Below are 27,486 nucleotides of genomic sequence, written 5' to 3'. Positions count from 1 at the left end.
AAAATAGGGCTAGGGGTGTACCTTGGAGGTAGAATGCCCCTGGGTTCAATCCCCAGTATCACACAAAATACATAAACAGAAAGTTCTATGGAGGCATGGCTGTAACAGCTGGTGCCTGGAGAAGTCTGAAGTCAGATTTCTCAAGCTTTCTCCCTGAATGTTGCTAGTGGAGTGGGAGGAGCTGAGGAAGGCCATCCCCTCTCCTTGCCTGCTGGCGTCCAATCCCCTCGCTCCACCTCAGAGCAAAGGAAGGGCCAGGTTTCCTGTCCAAACCCGCTGGGCCTCCTCACCATCTCTCCTCAAGGTTTGTGGAAATCTGTGTCCCAACTCCCCTTGGGATTCAGTCTTCTGTCATCTGATTACCCTTTTCTCGTTTTCCCCATCCTTGTGGGTTTCTGCTTTTTAGAGAAATCCCTCCACTGTCATTTTATTGGGCTTCTCATGGGTGAAAGCTGATTGATGCCTGTGTGGACTTCAATCTTTGGCCAGAATGCCCAGAAAACATAAGTGGCCCTACTTAGAAACTACAGACATTCACGATGTATAACTGCTTTATTTATTTTGGTATTGGGGCATTGAACCCAGGGGCATTCTACCTCCAGGCTATATCCTTAGCTCCCTTTTTAGATTTTTAAAAAATGTTGAAATAGCCTGGCCTTATAAGTTGCTGGTATTGAACCTGTGAACGTCCTGCCTCAGCCTCCTATTTACTGGGATTCCAGATGTGTGCCATCATGCCCCACCCCAAACATTTTATTTTAAAACGTCTGAACCCACTAAGTGGCCTCAGAACCAGAATCATCTATGAGAATTAAAGAATCAACTCTGGCTGCTCAAACACCCGACTGGTGAGCAAGAAGCCAGAGTGCTGGACTGGGCAGCAGGGGTGTGGCCTCCGCTCACCTCTGGCCCTGGCTGTCTTCATTCACAGTTGGAGCTCAGGGCCGCTCTTAGTGCCCTGAAAATATTGAAAAACAAACTACGGTTGTCATCAGAGCTATCTACACGGTGGTATAACAAGACCCTGAAGTGGGGGCTACAGGTCACTCAGGTTTTCCGATGCGGCTGGATTCTGCCCGTGGAGGCGGTTCTCAGGTGGCCACTGGGTGGGGCCTCTACACCGCCCATGGGGAGCACCACGGCCTTGGCGCGCTCCCCTATCCCGCTAAGGCTATGCTCAAAAGTAGTTCCGTAAACTGTTGAGTCGTGTGGAAGCTCACTGAATTGACCATCTCCTGCCAGCGTACTGGCCTCATGGAAGTATGTGCACATCCATCGAGTCATCTTAGGAGCAGATGCACGAGTCCGCCGCCGCGGGCCTGGTTACACCACGTCCACGTTCGAGGCCCCGTGTCCTGGGCATGAGAGACAGGCTGCTCTGTCGGCCACCACAGTGTCCAAGGCTTTCATCAGGACGTCTGGCATGTGGTCTGTCAGCATCTTTGGGCCTATAAGTATTTTGCTGAACTCTGCTTCATGTGACCACCTTGCCCTGTACTGAGCAGCAGACCAGCAGCCGCACCTTAAACAGAAAAGAGAACGCCAGCTAGCAGAGCTGCGCTCGAGCTCGGCCTCCCTCCTGGCGGGGAGTGGCAGACTCCCGCAGGCACGCACTCACCTCCCTGAGGGGCCCTCTTCCTCCAGGTGGATGATCCTGCCAGGAGGGTACAGAGGCGGGTACTTGGGGGGTGAGTCCAGGGGGGAGTCGCTGGAGAAGCTGTATGCCGGGGACCAGTGTGTCAGCAGACTCTGCTCCCCCAGAAGAGGCTGCGTTAGGTCTGCCTGGTCGCCTCCTTCCAGCTCCGTTGGGAAGTTATCGGGACTCCCTCCAAAGAGCTCGTACCAGCAGCCACGCAGCAGGATCTTGTACTGAGGGTGAGACCGAGACAACAGAAGGTTGGTCCCCTGAGGCAGGCGGTCACCGTCCTGACCGGAGCCACCGGCAGGGCTGCGCTAGGTGGCAGCAACCTCAGGGCTCAGCATGTCCCACCCAAATGTGGGTTGTGAGCGTTGGCTGCTTCTTGGGTGATGAAGCCATTGTACTTGGACAGTATTTATTTTTATGGTATTGGAGATTGACTGCAGGGACATTCTACCTCTGAGCTACACCCCCAGTCCTTTTACTTTTTGTTTTGAAACAAGGTCCTTGCTGGGTATGGTGGTGCAGGTTTGGAATCCCAGTACTTGGGAGGCTGAGACAGGAGGACCACAGGTTCACAGCCAGCCTCAGCTACTTAGCTAAATAGAACAAAAGATAAAATAGGGCTGAGGGTGTAGCTCAGAGAATGCTAATGCATGCTAGGCAGGTGCTCTACTACAGAGCTACATCCTCAGCTCTCCCCTTCCCCCTTTGAAACTTCAATATTTATTGACATCAGTTCTATTCATAAATACAATTTTCTCTCCTTTTCTTAGGGGGTGGGGTGGGGGCAATGCTGGGGAGTGAACCCAGGGCCCCACACATGCTAAGCATACTATCATTGGCTACATCATCCATCCATCCACCCATCCATCCATTTATTTTGTGATACTGGGGTGGAACCCAGAGGCTTTTCTACCTCCAGGCTATACTCCCAGACCTATTTTATACTTTATCTGGAAACGGTCTCACTAAGTTGCTGGGAGCCTCACTAAGTAGCTGAGGCTGGCTTCGAACCTGTGCGATCCTCCTGTCTCGGCCTCCCTGGCGCTGGGATTACAAGCGTGTGCCACCACGCCCGGTGGCACTCTACCTTCTAGCTATACCCCAGCCCAATTTTTTTCTCTCCTTTCCTTCTTCCCTCCTTCCCTTCATTTCTTCCTTTCTGGGGATTGAACCCAGGGGCATTTTATTTCCAAGCTACACCTCCTGCCTTATTTTATTTTTACTTTGAAACAGGGTCTCACTAGGTTGACGAGAGTCTCACTACTCAAATCTGCGATCCTCTTATCTCAGCCTCCCAAGTACTGAGATTACAGACATGCCCCATTCTGCCTGGCTTCCATCATCATTCTTAACAACTGCATAGTGTCTACCATGTGATATACCAGTACCTCCTAAAGTCTGTATTTGACAGCCTTATTTTCTAAGCTTGGGGACAATATAATCAAAAGCACTAGAATACTATCAGTTACCAGACACTACAAAGATGCCTGACAGGCAAATCATTGAACTAGGACAGGAATGGCTCTGTTACAGTATCTTCTTTTTTGTTTTTTGTGGTGCTGGGGATTGAACCCAGGGGCTTCCTATCTCTAAGCTCCACCCCTGACCTTTATTTTTTATTTTGAAACAGGGTCTTACTAAGTTGCTGAGGCTGTTCTTGAACTCGAAATCCTCCTGTCCCCACCTCACAAGTACTCGGATTACAGGTGTGCACCATCACGCCCGGCTCTGGTACAGCATTTCTACCATTCTAGCCATTTCCTTGCTTGCCTTGGTGCCTCAAACCTGCGATCCTCCTATCTCAGCCTCCTGAGTACCGGGAATACAGGTACACGGCACCACACCTGGCACCATTTGCTCTCTCAGGCTTCACACATAGTTCTACACAAAAATTGCTCAGAGGGCAGAACTCAAGCCCCAACATAAAATGCCCTGGGCCATAAGGCTGCAGAGGAGGACAGCTGCTCTCGGCTCCATGTACGACCTCCGCCTGCGGATCCTCCTAGCACTGGCACCAGATTACCTTGGGCTTATTACAGTGAGCGATCACACGCAAGATTCTTTTCTTCAAATCTTCCAAGTTGGTCACGCTCAACCTGTTCAGCAAAAAAGAAGATTGAGACCTAGTACGCAGCATTTTCACCTCCCCCAACCCACAGACCAACCATCCAGCACTGACCTGGGGATCACATCCTTTCCTAGGACAAGGGACACAATGAAGTCCTTGGAGTACTCGTAAAGAGATTTGCTGAAATTGCAAACAAGAGAAGCCGAGTCAGTCGTTGGGGGCTTCAGAGGGAACCGAGCAGCGCGGCCAAGTCGGTGGGAGGCTCTGTCGCCATCTCCTTCCTCTGACGGGGAGAGATGACGCGACACTCCGGCCAGATTCCACTGGAGCCACAGCAGACACTGAACGGAGACGCCGTGGCTAAAACGCCAGGGGACCAGGCAGCAGACCAAGCAGATGCGCTCAGCCTGTGGCTCAGCAACTCCACGGGCAGAATCTGCCTCAGACGCACTGGCAGACGCAGGAGGGTAGAGGCCAAGGCTACTCACTGCAGTTCTACTGGTGAGAGTAGAAGCTGAGAACACCCAAGTGTCTCTCCACAGACACTTGTAACTTGTTCTACAGGACGAGTCCTTCACAGCTATGAGGCAAAGTGAACCTTTTTTTTTTTTTTTTTTTTTGGTGGTACCCAGGATTGAACCCAGGGGCATTCTTATCTCTGAGGTAAACTGCCAGCCCTATTTTTTATTTTTATTTCTGAAACAGGGTCTCACTGAGTTGCAAAGGGCTTCACTAAGTAGGCGAGGCTGGCTGCGAACCTGTGATCCTCCTGTTTCAGCCTCCCAAGTACTGGGATTACAAGCGTGTGCCACCACGCACAGCAATTTTTTTGTGCGATACTGGGGTTCCTGGAAACCCTTCTACTGCCGGGCTACACTTCCAGACATATATGTATATGTGTGTGTATGTATATATGTATATATATATATATATATATTTCTTTTAAATTTGGAAACGGTCTCTTAAGCCAGTGCGGCTGGCTTTGAACCTGCAGGATCCTGTCTCTGCCACCCAAGCTCAGGGATTTCAAGCCTGCGCCACCATGCCCGGCGCTCACACCCAGCAATTTTTTTGTTTTAAAACAGGGTCTCAGCCGGGCGTGGTGGCGCACGCTTGTAATCCCCGCGCTTGGGAGGCGGAGACAGGAGGATCGCGCAGGTTCGAAGCCAGCCGCGCTGGCGTAAGAGACCCTGTTTCAAAAATATAAAATAGGTCTGGGAGTGTAGCCCGGAGGAAGAAGGGCTTCCAGGAACCCCAGTACCACCAAAAAAAAAAACAAAAAAAAAAAACAAAAAAAAACAGGGTCTCTGCGCTTGGGAAGCAGAGACGGGAGGATCGCACAGGTTCGAAGCCAGCTGCACTGGGTTAAGAAACCCTGTTTCCAAATTAAAAAAAGTATAAAAATAGGTCTGGGAGTGTAGCCCAGAGTAGAAGGGCTTCCAGGAACCCCAGTACCACCAAAAACAAAAACAAAAACAAACAGGGTCTCAGTAGGTTGCTGAGTGTTGCTATATTGCTGAGGCTGTCCTTGAATTTGTGATCCTCCTGTCTCAGCCTCCCAAGAACTGGGATTACAGGCATGCACCACCATACCTGGCTAGGAAAGTACATTTTTGAGAAGATTAGAAACTCTATTTTTGAATGTACTTGCTTTGCATAGTTATTTATGGAACCATGTTAATGTTTGGTTATGCGACTTAGAAAACAAAATTAAATAACAAATGGGTGTGGTGAAACATCCCTAATCCCAGTACTTGGGAAGCTGAGATAGGAAGGTTGCAGGTTTAAGGCTGTCCTCAACAACTTAGTGAAACTCTGTTAAAAAAAGAACCTGGGGTGTAGCTCAGTTAAAATGCTCCTAGGTTCAATCCCCAGTATCACACATACACACACAAAAGCTATCCCTAAAATCAAAAGCCAAATGAGGCAAATGAACTGAGCATAGCTATTTAAAGTAATTTTAAAACTAATTTGCCTATATATCTCTAGTAGGAACAGATGCTATGAATAAAACAAACTGCAAGTATCTCAAACGATTTCTAGTACTCATACAGGTAGAAGTTATGCTCTGCAACTCGATTTGTGTACTTATATCCACACGGGGAGGAGGGTATGACAACCATTTCCTGCCTCCTTCCACTGAAAGCACCCCGGTGCCCCAGCTGTAGACTCTAAGGACTCTTTGCCATAAAAGGCACCACAATTCCTTGGAGAAATGTTTCATTCCAGATATGAACAGGGAAAAAAACCTAAGGCCATTTCAAGCCCAAAACGTGACAAGATTTTGTTTTACCAGAAAGCAAGAAAACTAGCAGACCACTGGATTGTGTCCAGAAGCAGCAGGAGCTTCCTCTGAAGGGACTCCCACTGGCCGCGACCTGGACACAGTGAACAGAAAATAGGCAGCTGCAACCACTGGAACAAGACGTTAACATCACACTTCACAACAGGGGAAGGAATTAAGGCCTGAGCTGCTGTGGTGGTACCACCTATGTTTCCAGTACTTGGAAGCTGAGCTGAGCCAGGAGGATCACAAGTTCGAGGCCAGTTAGTGGTCACTTAACCAGATCCTGTGTCAAAATAAATACAAAGGGCTAGAGGAGTAGCTCAGTGGCAGAGCACCCTTGGGTTCAATCCCCAGTACCACACACACAAAAAACCAAGTCTCTGGAGACTGCTAGAATGCTGGCTCCATCTTCCAACCACTGCTAAATAATGAGAAAGATTCTAGCATTTATGCATTCCTCCTGGTCCTATTTTTCTTTTTTTGCGTGTGGGTCTGGGGATGAAACCCAGGGGCATTCGACCTCTGAGCTACACCCCCTGCTCTTTTTTTTATTCTTTATTTTTGAAACAGGGTCTCAGTTGCTGAGGCTGGCTTCAAACCTGTGATCCTCCTGTCTCAGCCTTCCAAGTATTGGGATTACAAGTATGTGCCATCATGCCCAGCTAAGCCAAGTTTTTTGTTTTTTGTTTTTTGTTTTTTTGTGGTACTGGGGATGGAACCCAGGGATATTCTACCTCCGAGCTACACCCCCAGCCCTTATTTTTTTTTTTTTATTACTTATTTTGAAACAGGGTCTCACTGAGTTGAAAAGGGCCTAAGTAGCTGAGGTTGGCCTTAAATCGTGATCCTCCTGTCTCAGCTTTCCAAGTGCTGGGATTACAAGCATGCGCCACCACGCCTAGCTTGTAGAACAAGCTTAGACAAGTTCTTTATATATAATTTTCAGCTAATAAATGCAGAAGGAATGACAGAAACAGGCTATTACCCCTTTGCAACCTCTAGTAAAACTTGTGTCTCAGTAACAATTACTAAGACTAACATCACAGAGAGAAACAAGCAGACGGCATGGCCCCCGATATAACGTGACAGGAAGTTAACACCACCACCTATGACATCATCTTGCAGGAAAATCCATACTGAATCCGATCAAGTCTACCATTTTCAAAGACATACAAACAACCTAAATAGGATAGAGAACGTGTTTGATGACACTATGACTATGTATACAATGACTCAAATCCCAAACGCGACAAGTTCTTCAGAACACATCTCCTGGCTTCATCAACAAAGAGAAGAGGGAGAGGAAAATCTATACATAAGCCAGGTGTGGTGGTGCACGCTTGTAATCCCAGTACTTGGGAGGCTGAGACAGAAGGGTCACAGGTTTGTTGCCAGCTTTAGCAACTAAGTGAGACCCTCCATAACTTAGGCCCTGTTTCAAAATAATAAAATAGGGCTAGGGAGGGGGTAGCTTGGAGGTAGAACACCCTGGAGTTCAATCCCCAGTATTCCCCAGTACTCCACACACAAAAACAAACCAAAAGAAAACAACAACAACAACAAAAAAAAAACCCCACTTATACATTAAAAAACAGTTATACAGCAGGGGATATAACTTGGTGGTAAAGTTTTTACCCACCAAATGTGAGGCCCTGGGTTCCATCCCAGTGCCACCAAAAAAAAAAAAAAAGACAGTTATAAGGCAAATCTACCACACCCAATGTGAGAACCCTGTTTTGATTGTCATGCAGACAAATCAACTATAACACATTTAGGAGGAGCTGGGCGTGGACTTGTAATCCCTGCGCTTGGGAGGCTGAGACAGGAGGACTGCACAGGTTCAAAGCCAGCCTCAGCTACTTAATGAGGCTCTCAGCAACTTAGTGAGACCCTGTTTCCAAACAAAATATAAAATAGGTCTGAGAGTGTAGCCCGGACGTAGAAGGCCTCTGGGTTCCATCTCCAGTACCACCACCAAAAATAAAAAAAATAAAATAAAATAAATTTAGGCGATAATTTGGAATATGTGATCAATTACTAGACATCCAGGAATTAAGAAATTTAACACTTTATATTTTAGATATATTTAAGTATTTATAGAGAAAATGGTATCATGTCTCCAATTTGCTTCAAAGTAATTCAGCTGTGGGGATTATATAGGGAGAAGGATGAGGGTACATAATGGATTAGCCGTGTTAATAATTACTGATACTGATTACATGGAGGTTTGTATACTGTATTCATCTTTATTTTTCTTTTTTTGTGGTGCTGGGGACTGAACCTAGGGTCTTGAGCATGCTAGGCAAACATTGTACCACTGAGCTACATCTCCAACCCTACTCTCTCTCTCTTTTTTTGAGATGGGGTTTCAAGTCCATCTCAAATTCCTGGGCTCTAGTGATCCTCCTGCCTCAACCTCCTAGTAAGTAGGACAATAGGCATATAGTACTGTGCTCAGCTATACTCTCCACTTCCATTTGAGGTTTTTACTTAGGGGCTGGGGTTAGAGCACTTGCCTAACATGTGCAAGGCTTTGGCTTAATCCCCAGCATCACAAAAAAGAGATTTTCCCACTTTTTTATATTCTCCAAATTTTCTGTGATAGGTACAAAATCTTTTTCTCTTATGTTTTGGTTCTTAATTTGCCCGGCCCTCACTCCCTCCCTCCCTTTTTTGATACTAGGGATTGAACCCAGGGCATTCTACCTCTGAGCTACAGTACTGGGATTATAGGCATGGGCTACCATGTCTGGCTTAATTTGTTTCTTTTTAAAATTTTTGTACAAGCCGGGCATGGTGGTACACACCAGTAATCACAGCATTTGGAAGGCTGAGACCGGAGGATGGCGGTTTGAGGACAGCCTCAGCTACTTAGTGAGGTACCTTGCAACTCAGTGAGACCCTGTTTCAAAATAAAGAATATATAAAAACAGGGCTGGGGGTGTAGCTCAGAGGTAATGCCCCTGGGTTCCATTCCCAGTATCGCAAAAATAAATAAATAAATAAAATAAAAATAAAATTGTTGCACAAATTTATTTTGTAATTGTGGTAAAAGATTACATAGGACAGTTCAGTCACTATGTTGAATCAGCAAAGAGAAACACTTTTTTTCCTCCCATAGAACTGGGGATTGAACCCAGGGGCATTCTACCTCTGAGCTACACTCCCAGACCTATTTTTTTTTTTTTAATTCTTTATTTGGAAACAGGTCTAAGTAGCTGAGGCTGTCCACAAACTTGCGATCCTCCTGTGTCAGCCTCCCAAATACTGGGATTATAAGCATGTGCCACCACGCCCAACTCTGAGAAATACTTTTTTTTGTTTGTGTGGTATTGGGGCTGGAACCCAGGGGCTTTTTTTTTTTTTTGCGGGTCTGGGGATGGAACCCAGGGGCATTCGAACTCCGAGTTACAGCCCCTGCCCTATTTTTTATTCTTTAATTTGAAACCGGGTCTCACTAAGTTGCAGAGGGCCTCACTAAGTAGCTGAGGCTGTCGGCAAACTGCGATCCTTCAGCCTCAGCCTCCCTAAGGCTGGGATTACAAGTGTGTGCCACCACGCTCGGCTTCCCAGATCTATTTTATATTTTATTTGGAAACAGGGTCTCACTAAGTTGCTGAGAGCCTCACTAGGTAGCTGAGGCTGGCTTCGAACCTGTGTGCTCCTCCTGTCTCAGCCTCCCAAGCGTGGGGATTACAAGCGTGCGCCACCATGCCCGGCTTGAGAAACACTTTTTAAACATATAAAAATGTCATTCGATATTTCTCCAAGCCCATCAAAGTACACATCCAACAGTGAACCTTAATGCAAACTATGGCTCCTGGATGGTAGCGATGTGCTGATACAGGTTCATCGATGATAACACGTGTATGGATCTGGAGGGGCGCTGGCAGCCAGGGAAGCTTGTGAGCAAGGGGTTGGGGTAGACAGGAACTCTATATACCTTTGCTCAATTCCACAAAACTCTAAAAAATAAAGTTAGTTAAAAAGCAAATCTTAAGCTGTGAGTGGTGGTGCATGCTTGTAATCCTAGTACTTGGGACGCTGAGACAGGAGGATTGCAGGTTTGAGGTCAGCCTCAGCAACTTAGCAAATCCCTACCCAACAGAGTGAGAACTTTTTTCAACATAAAAAAATAGGGCCGTGGGAGCAGCTCAGAGGCAGAATGCCCTGGGATCAATCTCCAGTACCACCCTCACCCCCATACACAGCAGAGCAAATCTTAGAATTCTATCATGTAGAAAATTAAAGCTCTATTCAGACCTAAAAAAGGCTATAGTTTTTCTTCAACTAAACAGTTCTTTAAAACACAAACTTCTGAGAATGAGAAATTATAATTAAATTGAAAATAAAAGATGAGTGGACCACCGAACTTGTAAGCAGTCCCTGGTTACACACAGGACAGGGAAGCATTACCTTAACAGCCCTCTGGGAGGGGAAAAGGCGTAAGCCCGGACCTGTGGGTATGCGCTCCGGAGCATGATGGCCAGCAGGGACGCGGCTCCAGCCCCCAGGCTGTGGCCCACCACCACAAGCCTGTATTCCTAGAGGACAAAGCAGTGTGAGTAAAGGTGAAGGCAACACACAGCTAAGGACAGAAGAAAAGGAAAGCGAAACGAAAGCTCACAGGGGCGATGCTGAATGCTTGGCTCAAAATCCCATCATTGATGAGTCGTCGGTAAATGTATCTTGCAGCCTGAGAAATCCCCTAAAACACAAACAGGGTGGATTCAGCAGGACCCAGAAGACAGGCCCACACTATATGTGCACTGTTTATGATTCTCTAATTATTCCCAAGGAAGGCATATCCGCAGGGGTCATCAGCCCCGCTGTGCACTGCTGTGGTGTGAGACCTGGTCCAGACACTGGACGGAGCGGGTGCTCACTGTAGTTAAGTGAATGGACGACACCAGGGACATCTATGTGAGCAGACATTCTACAGCCCCTCCTGTGGTTATATGGATATACCACAATTTACTTTAGCCAAGTCCCTGTGGCTGGTCAGACTTAGATTATAACTGAGCTACCCATTTATTTTACTTATTTTTATGTGTATGGTGCTGGGGGTGGAACACCAAGGCCTTCTACCTCTGGGCTATACCTTCAGCCCTATTTTATTTTTTCTTTAGAAACGGGCTAAGTTGCTGAGAGCCTCACTAAGTTGCTGAGGTTGACTTTAAACCTTTGATCCTCCTGTTTCAAACTCCTATGTACTAGGAGTGCATCCTATGTACTAGACGTGCGCCACTACGCCGGGCATAACTGAGCTTTTTACAAAAATTTATTTCTGTGTTGCTGGGGACTGAACACAGGAGATTCTACCTCTGAGATACATTCCCAGTCCTTTTTGCATTTTTACTTATCGTTTATTTTTTGTAATACTGAGGTTTGAACCCAGGGGCATTCTACCTCCCAGCTATACCCCCAGCCCTATTTTTTATTCTTTATTTTGAAAAAGGGTCTCACTAAGTAACGGAGATCCTCATTAAGTAGCTGAGGCTGGCCACAGGCCTGCAACCCTTTTGTCTCAGCCTACCAAGTACTGGGATTACAAGTGTGTACCACCATGCTTGGCTCATAACTGAGCTTTTTAAACATTAAAGTATACAGTTCAAAATCAGTGACACTGCCGGGCGTGGTGGCGCACACTTGTAATCCCCGCTCTTGGGAGGCAGAGACAGGAAGATCGCGCAGGTTCGAAGACAGCCGCACGTGCTGGCTTAGGAGACCCTGTTTCCAAATAAAGATGTAAAAATAGGTCTGGGAGTGTAGCCCGGAGGTAGAAGGGCTTCCAAGAACCCCAGTACCACAAAAAAAAAAAAAAAAAAAAAAAATCAGTGACACTGATAAAGCATTGACAGTCCTCAAAAAGGCAAAACTAGAATCAGAGGTTTGAGGCTAGACTTAGCAACTTAGACTGTCTCAAATTATAAAATAAAAAGGACTGGGGATAGCAGAGCATGGTGGCACACGCTTGTAATCCCAGCATTTGGGAGGCTGAGACAGAAGGATCATGGTTTTTGGCCAGCAGTGAGATGCTGTTTCAAAATAAAGAATAAAAGATAGGGTTGGGGGTATAGCTCTGTGGTAGAATTCCCCAGGGTTCCACCCCCAGTACCATAAATAAATAAATAAATAAATAAGTAAATAAATAAATAAATAAATAAATAAATAAAACAGCTCCAACAGAGGAGAGAGTATCCTGTGAATGAACAGGGGGGGCCTCTACAGTTTCTCTGCTGGGCCCCATCCTCATGAGACTAATGGTCTAAGAGGAGGAGGTAGAGGGAACTTGGATGGAAAACTTTTTTGTGGTACTGGGGATGAAAACCAGGGCCATTGTACCTCCGAGCAACACCCCCAGCCCTATAGTCTTTTTATTTTTTTGAAACAGGGTCTCACTGAGTTGCAAAGGGCCTTGCTAAGTAGCCGAGGCTGTCCATGAAGTGCGATCCTCCGATCTCCACCTCTCAGATGCTGGAATTACAAGCATTTGCCACTATGCCTAGCCTAGGATGAAAAACTTTTGATAATCTCTAAAACAATTGCAATCTCCTAGATTCAATAACTTGATAATTCTGCAAGTAGATTTGAACTGTGCACCATGTAAGATAGATCAAAAGGCTTTGACCTTCTATGTCTGTTCAAGAGAGGACTTCTTTTTTTTCTTTTTTTGGTACTAGGAATTGAAACCAGGCTATTTCTGAGCTACATATCCGGCCTTTTTTTTTTTCTTCTTTTTTTTGGGGGGTATGAGGATGGAACCCAGAGTCATTCAACTTCTGAGCTACAACCCCTGCCCAATTTTTTATTCTTTATTGTGAAACAGGGTCTCACTAAGTTTTTGAGGGCCTAAGTAGCTGAGGCTGTCCACAAACCGCTATCCTCCAGTCCCAGCCTCCCAGTCTCAGCTGGGATTACAAGCATACGCCACCACTCCTGGCTACCCCCAGCCTTTTAAAATTTTGAAACAGGGTCTACATTGCTGAAGCTGGCCTTGAACTCATGATCCTTCTGTCTCTGCCTCTCTAGTACTAGGATTACAGATGGGTGCCACCATACCTGGCTTTGGACAGGACTTTTTTTTTGCAGTACAGGAGCATTCTATCTTTGAACTATACCCCCCCCCAGCCCTATTTTTTTTATTATCTATTTTGAAACAGGGTCTCACTAAGTTGCAGAGGGCCTCACTAAGTAGCTGAGGCTGTCCATGAACTGTGATCCTCCCATCTCAGCCTCCCGAATGCTGAGATTACAAGTGTGTGCCATTACGCCTGGCTCAGGGCAGAACTTTTTGACCAGCCACCAGACCCACTTTTACTCTCCTGCAGCTGTGATGCAGTCAACTCCAGGCAACATTAGCTGCTAAGTACCTAGTTCTGTGCATTCAGAACCAAACGACGTGGCCCGCAACTGCATCGGAGCCAAAAGAACAGCCCTTGAGTGGCTGCCTTCCCAGCCTGATGGATGAACTGTCATTGGAAATATTAACACTGGTGTGAGGGGGAAGCTCGTTTGTGGTCATGGGAAGTCTTTTCCTCATTAGAGCCCCAGCCAAGGCCAAGAAAATGGCTCTGAACAAAATCTGGGCTTAGCTGCTTTGACAGATCTCTAGGATAGAGTTTAATTTTTTTTTGTTTTTGTTTTCTCTTCACATAGGCACAACAATAAACTGGAGGGTTTTTTTGTGAATTGAGGCACAAAAGACAGCTAAAAGTTAAAGAAAATTAATTCTCACTGAGGGTGTAGTTTAGTGGTAGAGTGTCTGCCTAAGTATGCTCTGGGCTCTAGGGTCCATCCCCACCATTGTCAAAAAAACAAAAACAAAAACTACTACAAAAATAGTACCTGTTCTGGTCATAAAAACAAATGAAATGTAAAAAGCAAAGTCATTGCCTTGCACACTGACAGCTTGGGGCCTCCTCCCAAGTGCAGCCACTGGAACTTCTGGGAGTGAATCATCCCAACATTCTCAGCAACTCTGCAGCATCCAGTCATCAGAGAAACACCAACCAAAACCACAGTGAGATACCCTCATACCCATCAGGGAGTACCGTCAACAAAATGAAAATAACGACTGCCGATGACAATGATAGAGAGAAATCAGAACTCTCAAACACTCCCAGCTGGAATGTAAAATGGTGCGGACACTGTGGAAATCAGTTTGGTGGCTCCTTACAAACACAAAATTACCACATAGTCCAGCAATTCCACTCCTACATCCATACCCTGAAGAAGTGAAAGGAGGAACACCCATGTTCACAGCCGCACTGGTCATGGCAGCCAAAGACAGAGACAAGTCCGCGGTGGGCGAACAGATAAGCAAGGTGTGGCTTGTCCACTAAATGCAATACTGTTCAGCCTTAAAAAGGAATGACGTAGCTGGGTGTGGTGGTACACACCTGTAATCCCAGTACTTGGGAAGCTGAGATGGGAGGATTGCAAGTTTGAAGCCAGCCTTAGCAAGACCCTGATTCCAAATAAGAAATAAAATAGGGCTAGGGGTAGAGCTCAGAGGTAGAAAGCCCCAGGTTCAATCCATAGCACCTGGAGAAAAAAAAAGTGACATACAGGAAGTGGTGGTGTACACTTGTAATCCCATATGTGGGAGGCTGAGACAGGAGGATCACAGATTTACAGCCAGCCTCAATAACTTAGTGAGGCTCTCTGCAACTTAGCAAGACTGTTTTCAAATAAAACAAAACAGGGCTAGGTGTGTAACTCAAAGGTCGAACACCCCCGGGCTCAGTCTCCAGCACCATGCTACAACGTGGGTGAACCTGGAAAACACTATGCTGAGTGAAATAAGACTGTCACAAAAAGAATAGTCTCCATATTCTACATTCCACTCGTATGAGGTCTCTAGAGCATGAAAGTCCAGACACAGAAAGCAGAAGAAAGATTACCAGAGGGCAGAGAAGTGGCTGTTAGTGTTTAACGAGCACAGAGCTTATGTTGCGGTTAAGAGAGAATTCTGGGTATACAGTGGTGACAGATACAGAGCATTGTGCAAACACTCACTAATACCACTGAATTATACACTTACAAAGGTTAAAAGAATAAATATCATGTATATTTTACCACTATTAAGAAAACTGTTTAAAAAACCCAGGGCTACTGGGCACGGTGGCACACACCTGAAATGCCAGTACTTGCGAGTTTGAGACAGGAGGACCACAGGTTCAAGGACAGCCTCAGCAAGCAGCAAGACTCTCTGCTCTGGGCAGGTGGCTTTGTTCCATCAGGAGGAGCATATACCCCACCCCACAGCATAGTAAGAGTGAAACTGAGAACTGGGCTCTGGCCTCATCCATACAGAGAATTGTGAAATCATGTGCACAGTACTAGGTGTGAACTGTACGAAAGCTCTATCACCATGACAACAGACTTTAATTAAGAGGGAAGAAAAGCCAAGGCCAGGTGTGGTGGTAAATGCCTGTAATTCCAGTACTTATGATGCTAAAACAGGAGGATCCCAAGTTCAAGACCAGCTTCAGCAACTTGGTGAGACTCTGAGCAATCTAGTGAGATCCTGTTTCAAACAAAACAAAACAAACCTTAAGAAAAGGTGCTGAGGGTGCAGCCCTGAAGTAGAATATCCCTGGGTTCAATCTCCAGTGAAACACACACACACACACACACACGCCAGTGCTTTTCTAACTCAAATACCCAGTTTGACACTTATTCCAATTACGTGGCTTCAGGTAAATTATTCAATCTCTTTGAACCAGTTTCTCTCTCACACACACACCTGCCTGGTGTGAGAATCAGCACCATGGTAATAACAAGCATTTCTGCACAGCAGCCGGCACGTGCCCCGTTACTCAGCCAGCACTGACAGGAGAGACTGGCAAGCCAGCGCCCTACCTTGTGTGCCACACAGTCCTGCACCTCGATGTCCAGGTGGAGGCTCTCGCTCTCAGCGGACAGATCGGTAAGGATGTCCTACAGAAAGGCATGGGCAGAACAAGGTTAGCCTGTGGTGCTGCAGGTGGATGTGTACCCTGAGACTAACGACGTCCACCCCCAGGATACCCGCCAGGCACGGTGGACTGCTGAGGGCGGATCCTGTGGTGCCTCGCCTCAGCAGAGAAGCCCCAGAGAAGCAAGCAGCACCTAAGGGTTCAAGTGCATCAGGTCCGGGCCAGGCATGCATGGCGGAAGGGACATGGGCACATCCAAGACCACACACACCTCTGCCTTACCCACTGTGCACAGTCTATGGGCTCTCAGCACAGAGTATACTGGTTTTTTTTTTTGGTGGTGGTACTGGGGTTCCTGGAAACTCTTTTACCTCCGGGGTACACTCCCAGACACCTATTTTTTTTTTATATTTTTATTTGGAAACAGTGTCTCTTAAGCCAGTGCGGCTGGCTTCGAACCTGCGCCATCCTCCTGTCTCTGCCTCCCAAGCGCGGGGATTACAAGTGTGCACCACCACGCCCAGCTATACTGGGGTTTTAAACAAAGTACTGTTCCTGTCCTCAGAGATGCAGTCCAGCTCCCTGGACTACGAGAGCAAGAGGCCCATGGGACTCTTGCCATACCAAGGGGAGATGCAGGAGGGGACAGAGACTGAGAACAGGGCACTTCCTGGAGGAGGGGGTGCGTGAGCCAGAGCTTGAAGGAAAGGCTGGTCCAGGAAGCAGAGAAGAGTCCTGTTCTCAATGGGGGGACAGTAGGTCCCAGGGTATAGGCATGACCCAAGCTCCAGGTACCCCTGGACCCCAGGAGGCTTGTTGGGGGTGGGGCTCCACACCTACGCTATTTAGAAAGCCCCACACGTGGTTTGCCGAGAAGCCACAGTGTGCTGTGTGCAGAATGGTAACGGTCAGGGCATAAAGCAGCCACGCGGCTATGATGAGAAATGTGGACTGCATGTTAAGAGCTGTGTGGAGCACTGGCGGTTTCTGAGGCCGGTAAGATCTGGAAAGGTTAAAGGAGGCTGGGAAGATGAGCACCTAGGCAGGGACAGAGAGAAAAGACCGCTGGGAATGGAGGAGAGATGGCCAGGGAGCCCAGGGCCTGGACTTCACACACAGCTGACTGGACAAAGGTGAGCACAGAAAGCAAGACAACCTCGCTGTCCCCACTGGGTAGTGGGAGGATACTGGTGGGAAGAGTATAAACAGGAGGCCTCTGGCAGGCAGGCCTGGGGGGAGGAGGGCCACGAGGAGGCCCCGACGGCCTTGAAGATGCAGGTGGGGTCCTGGGCTTGGGGGTGCTGCCCCCAGAGCTGGCCACAAGTAGGAGAGGGTCAAGGGCCCTCTTCTCAGGAAGATGAGGAGCTCCACAAGATGAGGAGCCTGAGTGCATTTTAGAATCAGCAGAGAGTTATGAAAGTGAGACTGAGGAGCAGCGAGAAGAAACCAGAAGGCAGGACACAGAAGCAGAAGGAAGAAAGTTGAACAGGGAGACTGCTGCCTGGTGCCTCCGAGAAACTGAGAAGTCAGGGGTGGAGCACAGAAGAGGAGCCGGGGGCTGGGGAGAGACAAAGGGAGTTTCCACTGCTCCTGGAGAAGAGATAGCTGTGTGGGGACTGGTGGGAGGGTTGGCTGGTGAGGAACTGGAAGAGGAAATTGGTAAAGATCATGTGATTTTCAACAGCAAGACTGAACTTATGTCCCATCCAGCCATGGGCATGGAAAGCTTGAGGAGAACCAAGCAATTGCCCCTCTGGCTGATCTGCTGGCATCTCTGCTCCAACTGGTGTCACTTATGAAGGGAACAGCTCATTTAAGATTTGCAAAGAAGTACTTCTCAGCCGGGCGTGGTGGCGCAGGCTTGTAATCCCTGCACTTGGGAGGCTGCAACAGGAGGATCTCACAGGTTCGAAGCCAGCCTTAGTTACTTAGTGAATCTCTCAGCAACTTAGGGAGACCCTGTTTCCAAATAAAATAGGTCTCAGAGTATAGCTCGGAGGTAGAAAAGCCCCTGGGTTCCACCCCCAGTATCCCCCCGCCGCCCCCCCACACAAAAAAGTACTTCCCAACCCTGGGTTCACTTCCTTGTTTTCTATCCTTGGTGTTTTCTTGTATCTATGGCCTAAGAATGTTTTTCTCCACTTTGAGCGTCTGCAGCTCACAGTCTGTGCTCCTTGCTTCCACCCCAGGTCCCATGTCTAATCAGTCAGGGGCCGGAGTTACCTGGAGAGACATGGTCCCTCTAACAGCAACCACCACAGATTCCATCCTGTGATCCAGAGCCACTAAAAAGGGCAGCTCATATACCTGAAAGATAAGGAACACACATGAGGACAAATAATGGAGGTACACAGCTAATGACCAAAGACCATCCTGCTGTCACTAATGACATGCAGCAGGTTACTGCAAAGAAACCTTGTTTACCACGACTGGAAAGGACTGACTGCTCCCTCCCTATCCTCAGAGTTAGCAAGGTCTACTGTGATACTCATCTGCTGAGGCCTCAAACTTGCAATCCTCCTGTCTCAGCCTACCAACTGGGAGACTTTAAAAACCCTGAGTGGGCCTGGTCTCCACTGTCTGAGTTGATCTGGGGGTGGCCTAGACTTTAGGTATTTTAAAAGCTCCCTAGGAGATCTGTTAGGCCGCAGAGTCGGAACGCTGCACCGTACTGACAGTGTTTTGGTTTTCGTGTGGAGGAAAACTACTCAGGGAGCTACTGAGCAACGATGAGCTCAGGCCACTGATGTCAAAAGACAGCGCTGGCTTTTGCAGCTTCGTTAAGTTCCTCAGGTGCTGGGTGTGGTGGCACACGCTTGTAATCTCAGTACTTGGGAGGCGAGACAGGAGGATCGCAGGTTCCTGGCCAGCCTCAGCAACTAAATGAGGCCCTCCACAACTTTAGATTACGTTTTTTAAAAAAATTAAGACGCTGGGCGTGGTGGCGCACGCTTGTAATCCCTGCGATTGAGAGGTGGAGACAGGAGGATCGCGCAGGTTTGAAGCCAGCCACGCTGGCGTAAGAGACTGTTTAAAAAAAAAAAAAAAAAAAAAAAAAAAAAAAAAAATATATATATATATATATATATATATATATATATATATATATATATATAATAGGTCTGGGAGTGTAGCCCGGAGGTAGAAGGGTTTCCAGGAACCCTAGTACCACCAAAATAAATAAATAAATAAATAAAATAATAATAATAATTAACAAATAAAATAAGGTTGAATATGGCTCTGAGGCACAACACCCCTATTTTAATCTGGCACAAAAAATAAAATAAATCCCAAGGTGACTAAGAAAGCTCCAAAGCAAGAGACCCTTAGCACTGCACACTGTTGATGGCTCTGAAGACCCACAACCTAAGACTGGCAACCAGAAACCTGGATGGGACTCATTCTGAAAGAGCTTCTGTTCTGTAAAAAAAGATGGGCTTACGTAAGAAACATAGTATGGTATTGCTAACGAAGCCTTGTTGCTCCACCTTCTGTTAAAATTGGGTTTTTAATATGTATCCAGAAACCTGTGTGGGCTTTCAGGGGATCTGTGAACTCCACACAAGATTTGGGTGTGATATGTGTGACTGCCTCTAAGTTATATGAAGAATAATTCTCAACAGAATCTCAAAGGTCTCCAGGACCCAAAAGTAGTTCACGGTCACTGTGTGACACCATACCTTGTCATGAAAGCTTATGTGAATGAAGTCCCTGTACTGTAGCCCCGTTGTTTGAAGGATGGAGCCAAAGTGGCAGTTGAGCTGATCACCTCCAACCAAGTCATATTCTGTTGTTCTGCTTCTGCAACTAAAAGAACACAAAGAGGTTACTGTGCCTGTCTGAGCCCCTTACCAAAAACACAAATCCTCGCTGTCATGGACACCTCGCAAACAGGAGGACTAGAGGCGACAACTCCCAGGATAGCCTGGCTGACCGATAAACATTTCTTTGTGTAAACCTCTTACTAGAGTTTTCACTTCTAGCATCTTGTTAATGCTTTACATATTTAAAGACAAATTAAACCCAACAAGGATGGGAGAGACACTAGAACTGCCCATTAAAGCAGCTGAACCAAACCCTCCCAAACTAACATTAGGGGTAGGGGTGCTGCAGCTCAGTGGTAGAACTCTTGCTTAGCACCAGAAAAAAAAAAAAAAAAAGGAAAAAAAAGAGCATTTAACATTATACAGAAGAAGCAGCAACAAAGAGCTAACTGAACTTTTGAATACAGTATAACAAAAAAGGACTACAAACATTACACATTTTTCTTAGCATATCTGTTCTGTAGCAATACTGGGTTTAGCAATGCTGAAACTATTTTGGAAGACTGGGGTACTGAGCATGAGTACTGTGGCTGCAGTGTGGGAGAAGGCAAAGAAAATGTCTCTGGTTTTGGACTGGAACATAAGTACAAATTCAGGATTTTTCTTTTCGGTTTTGGAGGTAGAATCCAGGGCCTCATGCACACTAGTCTCTATCAGCAACCTACATCCCCAACTCCTAAATTAAAAAAAAAAAAAAAAAAAAAATACAGACCCAGGCATGGTGGCCCATGCTTGTAATCCCAGTGTGGGCAGTATAGTTCATGACCAGCCTCAGCAACTTAGTGAAACCCTGTTTAAAATAAAAAAAATTAGAGCTGGGGTAGAGCTCAGAGGTAGAACGTTCCTGGGTTCCATGCCCAATTTGACAAAATAAATAAAAAATAAATAACGTCAGTCAGTCATATAGCATAACATTGTTATTTTTCCCCAACTCTATCACCTGAAAAGGCCCAGAAGCAGTAACACTCCAAGAATGATATGCATACTTGGATTTACCACTGCCCACACTGAGAGGGAGCCCCACAGAAACAGTTCCAAGGAAAACACAAAATAAGGCTGAGTATCTTATGTCAGAAATTCAGGAAATAATCAAAAAGTGTTGGGGCCATGTCAAAAGAACACAGGAGTCAGTTGGCCTGCAGGGCCAAGCCTGGGCCATTTTGAGCACCAAATAAAAATTATACTTATTGCAAAATGAACAGTAATGAATCATAACCAAAAGAATAAATAAGAATCTATATATTCATACTGACAATAAATTGTAAGGAAGGAAAAGATCCTATTTTTTCTTTTTTTGGTACTAGGAATTGAACCCAGCTGGGGATTCTATTGCCAAGCTCTGTCCTCAGCCCTTTTTATTATTTTATTTTGAAACAGGATCCCACTGCCAGGCGTGGTGGTGCATGCTTGCAATCCCAGCATTTGGGAGGCTAAGACAGGAGGACTGCGGTTCACAGACAGCCTTAGCTACTTACTGAGGCCCTTTGTAACTCAGTGAGATCCTGTTTCAAAATAGAGAATAAAGCCGGGCGTGGTGGCGCACGCTTGTAATCCCCGCGCTTGGGAGGCGGAGACAGGAGGATCGCGCAGGTTCGAAGCCAGCCATGCGCGCTGGCTTAGGAGACCCTGTTTCCAAAAAATGAAAATGTAAAAATAGGTCTGGGAGTGTAGCCCGGAGGTAGAAGGGCTTCCAGGAACCCCATTACCACCAAAAAAAAAAAAAAAAATAGAGAATAAAAAATAGGCCTGGGGGTGTAGCTCGGAGGTAGAATGCCCCTGGGTTCCATCTCCAGTAACACACATGAGAGAAAGAAAGAAAGAAAGAAAGAAAGAAAGAAAGAAAGAAAGAAAGAAAGAAAGAAAGAAAGAAAGATAGATCCCACTAAATTGCTGAGAGTTGAGCCATGTGTGGTGGTGCACACTTGTAATCCCAGTACTTGGGAGGCCGAGACAGGAGCATCCCAGGTTTGCGGACAGCCTCAGCTACTTAGGCCCTCTGCAACTTAGTGAGACCCTGCTTCAAAATAAAGAATAAAAATTGGGATGGGGGTGCAGCTTGGAGGTAGAATGCCTCTGGGTTCAATCCCCAACACCACACACAAAAATAAATAAATAAATGAATAAGTTGCTATGATGCTAAGAGCCTCGCTAAATTGCTGAGGCTGGACTCGAGCTTGTCAATACTACTGTTTCAGCCTCCCAAGTACTAGGATTACAGGGGAGTGAGTCGCCATGCCTGGCTGAAAAAGCTCTTCTTTATAATGGACTAATAATAGAGAAGAAATGTTGAATTTAGAAAAAAAAAATCACAATTCTGCAACCATTCTAGAAACATTTGATTCACATGAGAGAATCAATGGCTACCAAAACTACAAGGCAAAAGTTACTGGGGAAGATGCAGAGTTCCTCACAGGGAATTCCTACCCCAAAACCCAAACTTGAATGTAATCAGAAAGACGCCATCAGACCCATGCAGTATATACTGCCCTCTTCAAAACCTCAGTATCGCTAAAGACAAAGAATGGCTGAGGATCTGTTCCAAACCAAAAGAGGCTAAGGAGATGTAGCAAGTCTGGCGTGGTGATGCACACTGGTCATCCCAATACTTGAGACGTTGAGACAGGAGGATCACAGGTTTGAGGAGAGCCCCAGCAACTTAACAAGACTCTCCGCAACCTAGTGAGACCCCGTTTGAAAATTAAAAAATAGGTTCAGGGTTGTAGCTCAGAGGTAGAATGCCTCTGGGTTCAATCCCCAGTACCATCAGGAAAAAAAAAAAAAAAGATGTGCAAAGGACTGGGGGGGTGATGTAGCACAGTGGCAAAGCACTTGCCTCACACACAGGCCATGGGTTTGATCCGCAGCACCATCAATTCAACAAAAAAGAAAATATGACAACTCAATGCAAAGTATAATCCCTACTGGAGAAAAAATTGTGAAAGGGGGTATTATTGGGACATTTGGAAGAATTTGAATACAAGCTGCAAAGTAATTGATGATCAATGATAAAGTTCTAAATTTTTCATTTTTTTTTGAATTATTAAAAAAAAATTGTCCTTGCCGGGCGTGGCCGCGCACGCTTGTAATCCCCGCGCTTGGGAGGCAGAGACAGGAGGATCGCGCAGGTTCGAAGCCAGCCGTGCGCTGGTTTAGGAGACCCTGTTTTCAAATAAAAAATATAAAAATAGGTCTGGGAGTGTAGCCCAGAGGTAGAAGGGCTTCCAGAAACCCCAGTACCACAAAAAAAAAAAAAAAAAAAAAATTGTCCTTAAGAAATTCAGGCTGAAGTAATTAGAAATAAAGCAGCATGGAGTGTACAAGTAAATCTCAAATAGAGCCGGGCATGGTGGCACATGCCATCCCAATACTTGGAAGGTTGAGACAGGAGGATCGCAGGTTTGAGGACAGCACAGCAACTTAGCAAGCCTCTCAGGAACCTAGCAAGACTGTATTTAAAAAACAAAAAATAAAAAAGGGCTGGGAGCCATGCATGGTGGCACATGCTATAATCCCAGCATTGGGAGGCTGAGAAAAGAGGATCACGATTTGTGGACAGTCTCAGCTACTTAGTGAGGCCCTTTGCAACTCAGTGAGACTCTATTTCAAAATAAAGAATAAAAAATAGGGCTGGGGGTGTAGCTTGGAGGTAGAATGTCCCTGGGTTCCATCTTTAGTACTGCATAAAAAAGGGGGGTGGGTGGGTGTGGTGGCTCACGCTTGTAAACCCAGCATTTGAGAGGCTGAGATGGGAAGATTGTGCTTCACAGACAGCCCCGGCTACTGAGGAGTCCCTCTGCAACTTAATGAGACCTGGTTTCAAAACAAAGAATAAAAAACAGGACTGGGGGTATAGCTCAGAGGTAAGATACCTTTAGGTTCAGACTTTACTACCCCCCCACACACAAATAAAATAAAATAAATCCTTAAGTGGTTCAGGAGAAAAACTATATTTATAGGGAGAGCCTCATATAGCAAACGTGACATGATGAGTCAGAACGGGTGAATCAGATAAAGGATTTAGAGGACTCTGTTCTGTTTTTGCAAGGTTTTGAAGTATTCAAAAATAGAATGGCGGTGGGTGAAGAAATGTGGACATGTAGGCTTCACACTGTGCCAACCTACCAGTCACCACCAATCTTGCACAGTCCTGTAAATGGGTTTCTATAAATATAGAGAGGCCACCCATAGGCAGCTGCTGCAAAATGCATATAATGACGGCAGTTTTCTAATTCTGCATCCAAGTCAGCTTCCTGGAAGAGAGAGAAAAAAAAGCTTGTTGTTTAGGGGAACTCACACAGGAGGATGAACAAACCAAGATTTTTTTTCTTTTTTTTTTTTTTTTTGCAGGTCTGGGGATGGAACCCAGGGGCAGACCTCCGAGCTACAACCTCTGCCCTATTTTTTATTCTTTATTTTGAAACCGGGTCTCACTGAGTTGCAGAGGGCCTCACTAAGGAGCCGAGGCCGTCTGCAAACTGCAATCCTCCAGTCTCAGCCTTCCCAATGCTGAGATTACAAGTGTGTGCCACCATGCCTGGCTACAAACCAACATCTTAATCCTGAACTTTAGATTCTTGCTTCTCCCTCAAGTTTCCTCACTGACTAACACTCTCAGAGAACCTCTGTAGGAAAAACTGGCCCTTAAATACAAACTGGAATAGACTCCTCCAGGAATGCAGCAAGGACAAAGGGAGTGAACAGCAACGAGACCAGAATGAGTCTTCTGACTCCTCTTAGGACAAGCTGGTGCTTCCTATCCTGCCTAGAAGCATTAGCAGATTTTCTCCACTCCAACAGGTGCTGTTTTAGCAAGGGACAGAGAAATATGGCTTATGTGCAATTTTCTCTTTTGAAAGCATAACAATCTATGACAGGAAAATCATCACTAAGCAAAGGCAAACTATTTAGCTCCCCAGACTCAAGTTCCACCCTAGAAAGAATTTTTTTGGTACATAGAACCCATCAGTAAATTTCCTAAAACAGAAAGCTTTTAAAACACAATGCATCCCGGGCATGGTGGCATACACTTAAAATCCCAGTTCTTGGGAGGTTGAGATCGGAGGATCACAGGCTTGAAGTCAGCCTTAGCAATTTAGTAAGGCTGCCAGCCACTTAGCAAGACCCTGTTTCCAAATAAAAAATAAAAAAAAAACAGGGCTGGGGATATAGCTCAGAGGTAGAATGCCTCTGTGTTTAATCCCTAGCACCGAAAAAAAGAAGAAGATAGAAAGAAAGGAAGGAAGGAAGGAAAGAAGGAAGGAAAGGGAGAAAGAAAGAAAGAAAGGAAGAAAGAAAGAAAGAAAGAAAGAAAGAAAGAAAGAAAGAAAGAAAGAAAATATAATTCACGGTTAACTAGCCAGGAATGGGCTCCTACTATCTGGATTACAGTGACAGGTCACACAGTACAACAAGCAGAAGCCACAAGTCAGATTCCAGCCCAATCATTACTGAAACTGCTTGTGGCTAATTGTATAGTTTTTGAAGATCTACACTGAGGCATGAATGCCAAAACTGTAGAATCCAATAGGAATTCAGGATTACCTGGGAATGCCCTGGGGACTGGCTGTTCACATCGGGAGGCTCCTGGTTGCTGCATATGTTGTCCTGTTGCTGGTGGAGAAGGGTGAGGCCTGCCGCAATGTCACTGGGCACCAGATCTGTGTCCTGGGTGGGAAATAAAAATAGCCTGTCATAAAACCCAGCAGAAACTTCCCAGGAACTCCTTAAAATCCAGTTTTATATGCCTCACAGGCACACATACATATACAACAGAGATACAGTTACATGTACAAAGGCATTTTATAAAGTACTTTCCTTGCAGGACTCCTTCCATTGGTGAGTTTGTGATATTTTCATATCCTGTCCTAAGACAAACCCACTAGATTGATCTCTCAAAATTTTACTGCAAGTGACTACTATTTCTAATCTACCTCAAATGTTCTATAAAGTGGAGAAATAAAGGACTAAGTCCTTCATCTCTTTAGTTATACACAATTTGTGTGTGGGGGGATACTGGGGGTAGAACCCAGGGGCTTTTCTACCTCCGGGCTATACTCCTAGACCTATTTTATACTTTATTTGGAAACAGGGTCTGACTAAGTTGCTGAGAGCCTCACTAAGTAGCTGAGGCTGGCTTCAAACCGGTGCAATCCTCCTGTCTCAGCCTCTCCAAGCACTGGGATTACAAGCGTGCGCCACCACGCCCAGCTAGTAATGCACAATTTTAACACAAATTTATACTCTCATTTCTTAAAATGCTGTGAAGGTTTTGTGAAAACACAGTCTATGACAGATTCGCAAGGCTGAATGTATGCTTTCTGGGTTAAGCCTACCCCAAAAGAAACCCCAAACCAGCAAAGCAACAGAGCTGTCCCCTGGAGCCTGACCTTATCCCTTTTTCTTTCTTTAGGACAGATTTGGAAGAGTCAGAAATCCTCCACCAATGGCAAGAACTTTTAGCTTAAAAGAATGGATCATGTGTCAGTCACTGGGCCCCTGGGCCATCAGTTCTGCCTATGATGTGGAATGAGAAATCCTGTGAGAAAATAGCCAGTTTTTCTTCTGCTTCCTTCTGATTATCTTTTTTTTTTTTTTTTTTTTTTTGCATGTCTGGGGATGGAAACGGGCATTTGACCTCTGAGCTACATCCACTGCCCTGTATTTTATTCTTTATTTTGAAACAGGGTCTTACTGAAGTTGCAAAGGGCCTAAGTAGCTGAGGCTGTCGGCAAACCGCGATCCTCCAGTCTCAGTCTCTCAAATGCTGGGATTACAAGTGTGGGCCACCATGCCTGGCTCCTTATGAATATCTTAAGACCAAGTTGAAGCACTCCTTTAAGACTTAGGAGAAGCTAGGTGTGGTGGTGCACATTTGTAATCCCAGCACTTGGGAGGCTGAGACAGGAGGATCGCACAGATTCGAATCGAGCCTCAGTTACTTAGTGAGGCTCTCAGTAACTTAGTGAGACCCTGTTTCTAAATAAAGTATAAATAAGTCTGGGAGTGTAACCTGGAGGTAAAAAGCCCCTGGGTTTCATCCCCAGTACCACAAAAACAAAACAAAACAACAACTTAGGGGTTTATACCCTTCTCTAATATCCACACAGAGTTTGCTACTCTGGCCTGGTGTCAGGCTCTAGGGCTGGCCCTGAACAGCACAAGTCAGATACCACTGAGAAGTGAGAAAGGCAGGGAGATGCGTAGGATGTCAAAAGAACTCTTCCTCCTTCCTTGTCTCAATACTGAAAATAACAGCAGTTTATCAGAAAATGTTATATGAAAAGACAAAATCACAAACTGGATATGAAAGAAAAACAAGTACTTTCAAATCACTAAAGACACTGCCATAGAATGACAACACCATCTTGCACTGCAATAATTCAAGCTTTCCTTATAGATAGAATAGTTTATCATTTCTATCATGATATAAAGTGGTAAGAAATTACTACCTAATACTACTCTAAATACATGATACTGCCTATACACAGTATCTGCTGAGTCAGCTGGGTAGAGAATACATAAAGAGAAAACTGGTAAATTATTCCCTGATTGTACAGGTTACATTATTTAGTTTCTTAAAAACTAGTTCAAGCTGGGTTTGTAATCCTAATGTAATTAGGACCTGTAATCCTAATACTTGGGAGGCTGAGATAGGAAAATCGTCAGGTTTGAGGAGAGCCTCAGCAATTTAGTGAGAACTTGTTTCCAAATAACAAATAAAATAGGGCTGGGGGTGAAGC

General features: G+C 45.7%; 1 protein-coding gene across 1 annotated transcript in view; it reads right to left on the bottom strand.

Moving 5' to 3' along the window:
- Nucleotides 1–1,323: 1,323 nt before the first annotated feature.
- Nucleotides 1,324–27,486, bottom strand: part of DAGLB (diacylglycerol lipase beta) — a gene marked incomplete at both ends in the record, with an annotated part of 40,931 nt that continues 14,768 nt past the window's right edge. Inside the window, 11 exons of the mRNA XM_080702776.1 lie at nucleotides 1,324–1,522; nucleotides 1,619–1,869; nucleotides 3,669–3,741; nucleotides 3,825–3,893; nucleotides 10,417–10,544; nucleotides 10,628–10,708; nucleotides 15,868–15,945; nucleotides 18,147–18,230; nucleotides 19,604–19,730; nucleotides 23,870–23,997; nucleotides 25,289–25,411. Of these exons, the coding sequence (XP_080558902.1) occupies nucleotides 1,324–1,522; nucleotides 1,619–1,869; nucleotides 3,669–3,741; nucleotides 3,825–3,893; nucleotides 10,417–10,544; nucleotides 10,628–10,708; nucleotides 15,868–15,945; nucleotides 18,147–18,230; nucleotides 19,604–19,730; nucleotides 23,870–23,997; nucleotides 25,289–25,411 (1,341 nt within the window). The remainder of the gene's footprint in view (nucleotides 1,523–1,618; nucleotides 1,870–3,668; nucleotides 3,742–3,824; nucleotides 3,894–10,416; nucleotides 10,545–10,627; nucleotides 10,709–15,867; nucleotides 15,946–18,146; nucleotides 18,231–19,603; nucleotides 19,731–23,869; nucleotides 23,998–25,288; nucleotides 25,412–27,486) is intronic.

The sequence above is a fragment of the Muscardinus avellanarius genome (genome assembly GCF_963383645.1).
Source record: "Muscardinus avellanarius genome assembly, chromosome: 10".
Lineage (NCBI taxonomy): Eukaryota > Metazoa > Chordata > Mammalia > Rodentia > Gliridae > Muscardinus > Muscardinus avellanarius.
This window is presented reverse-complemented; position numbering and strand designations above follow the sequence as displayed.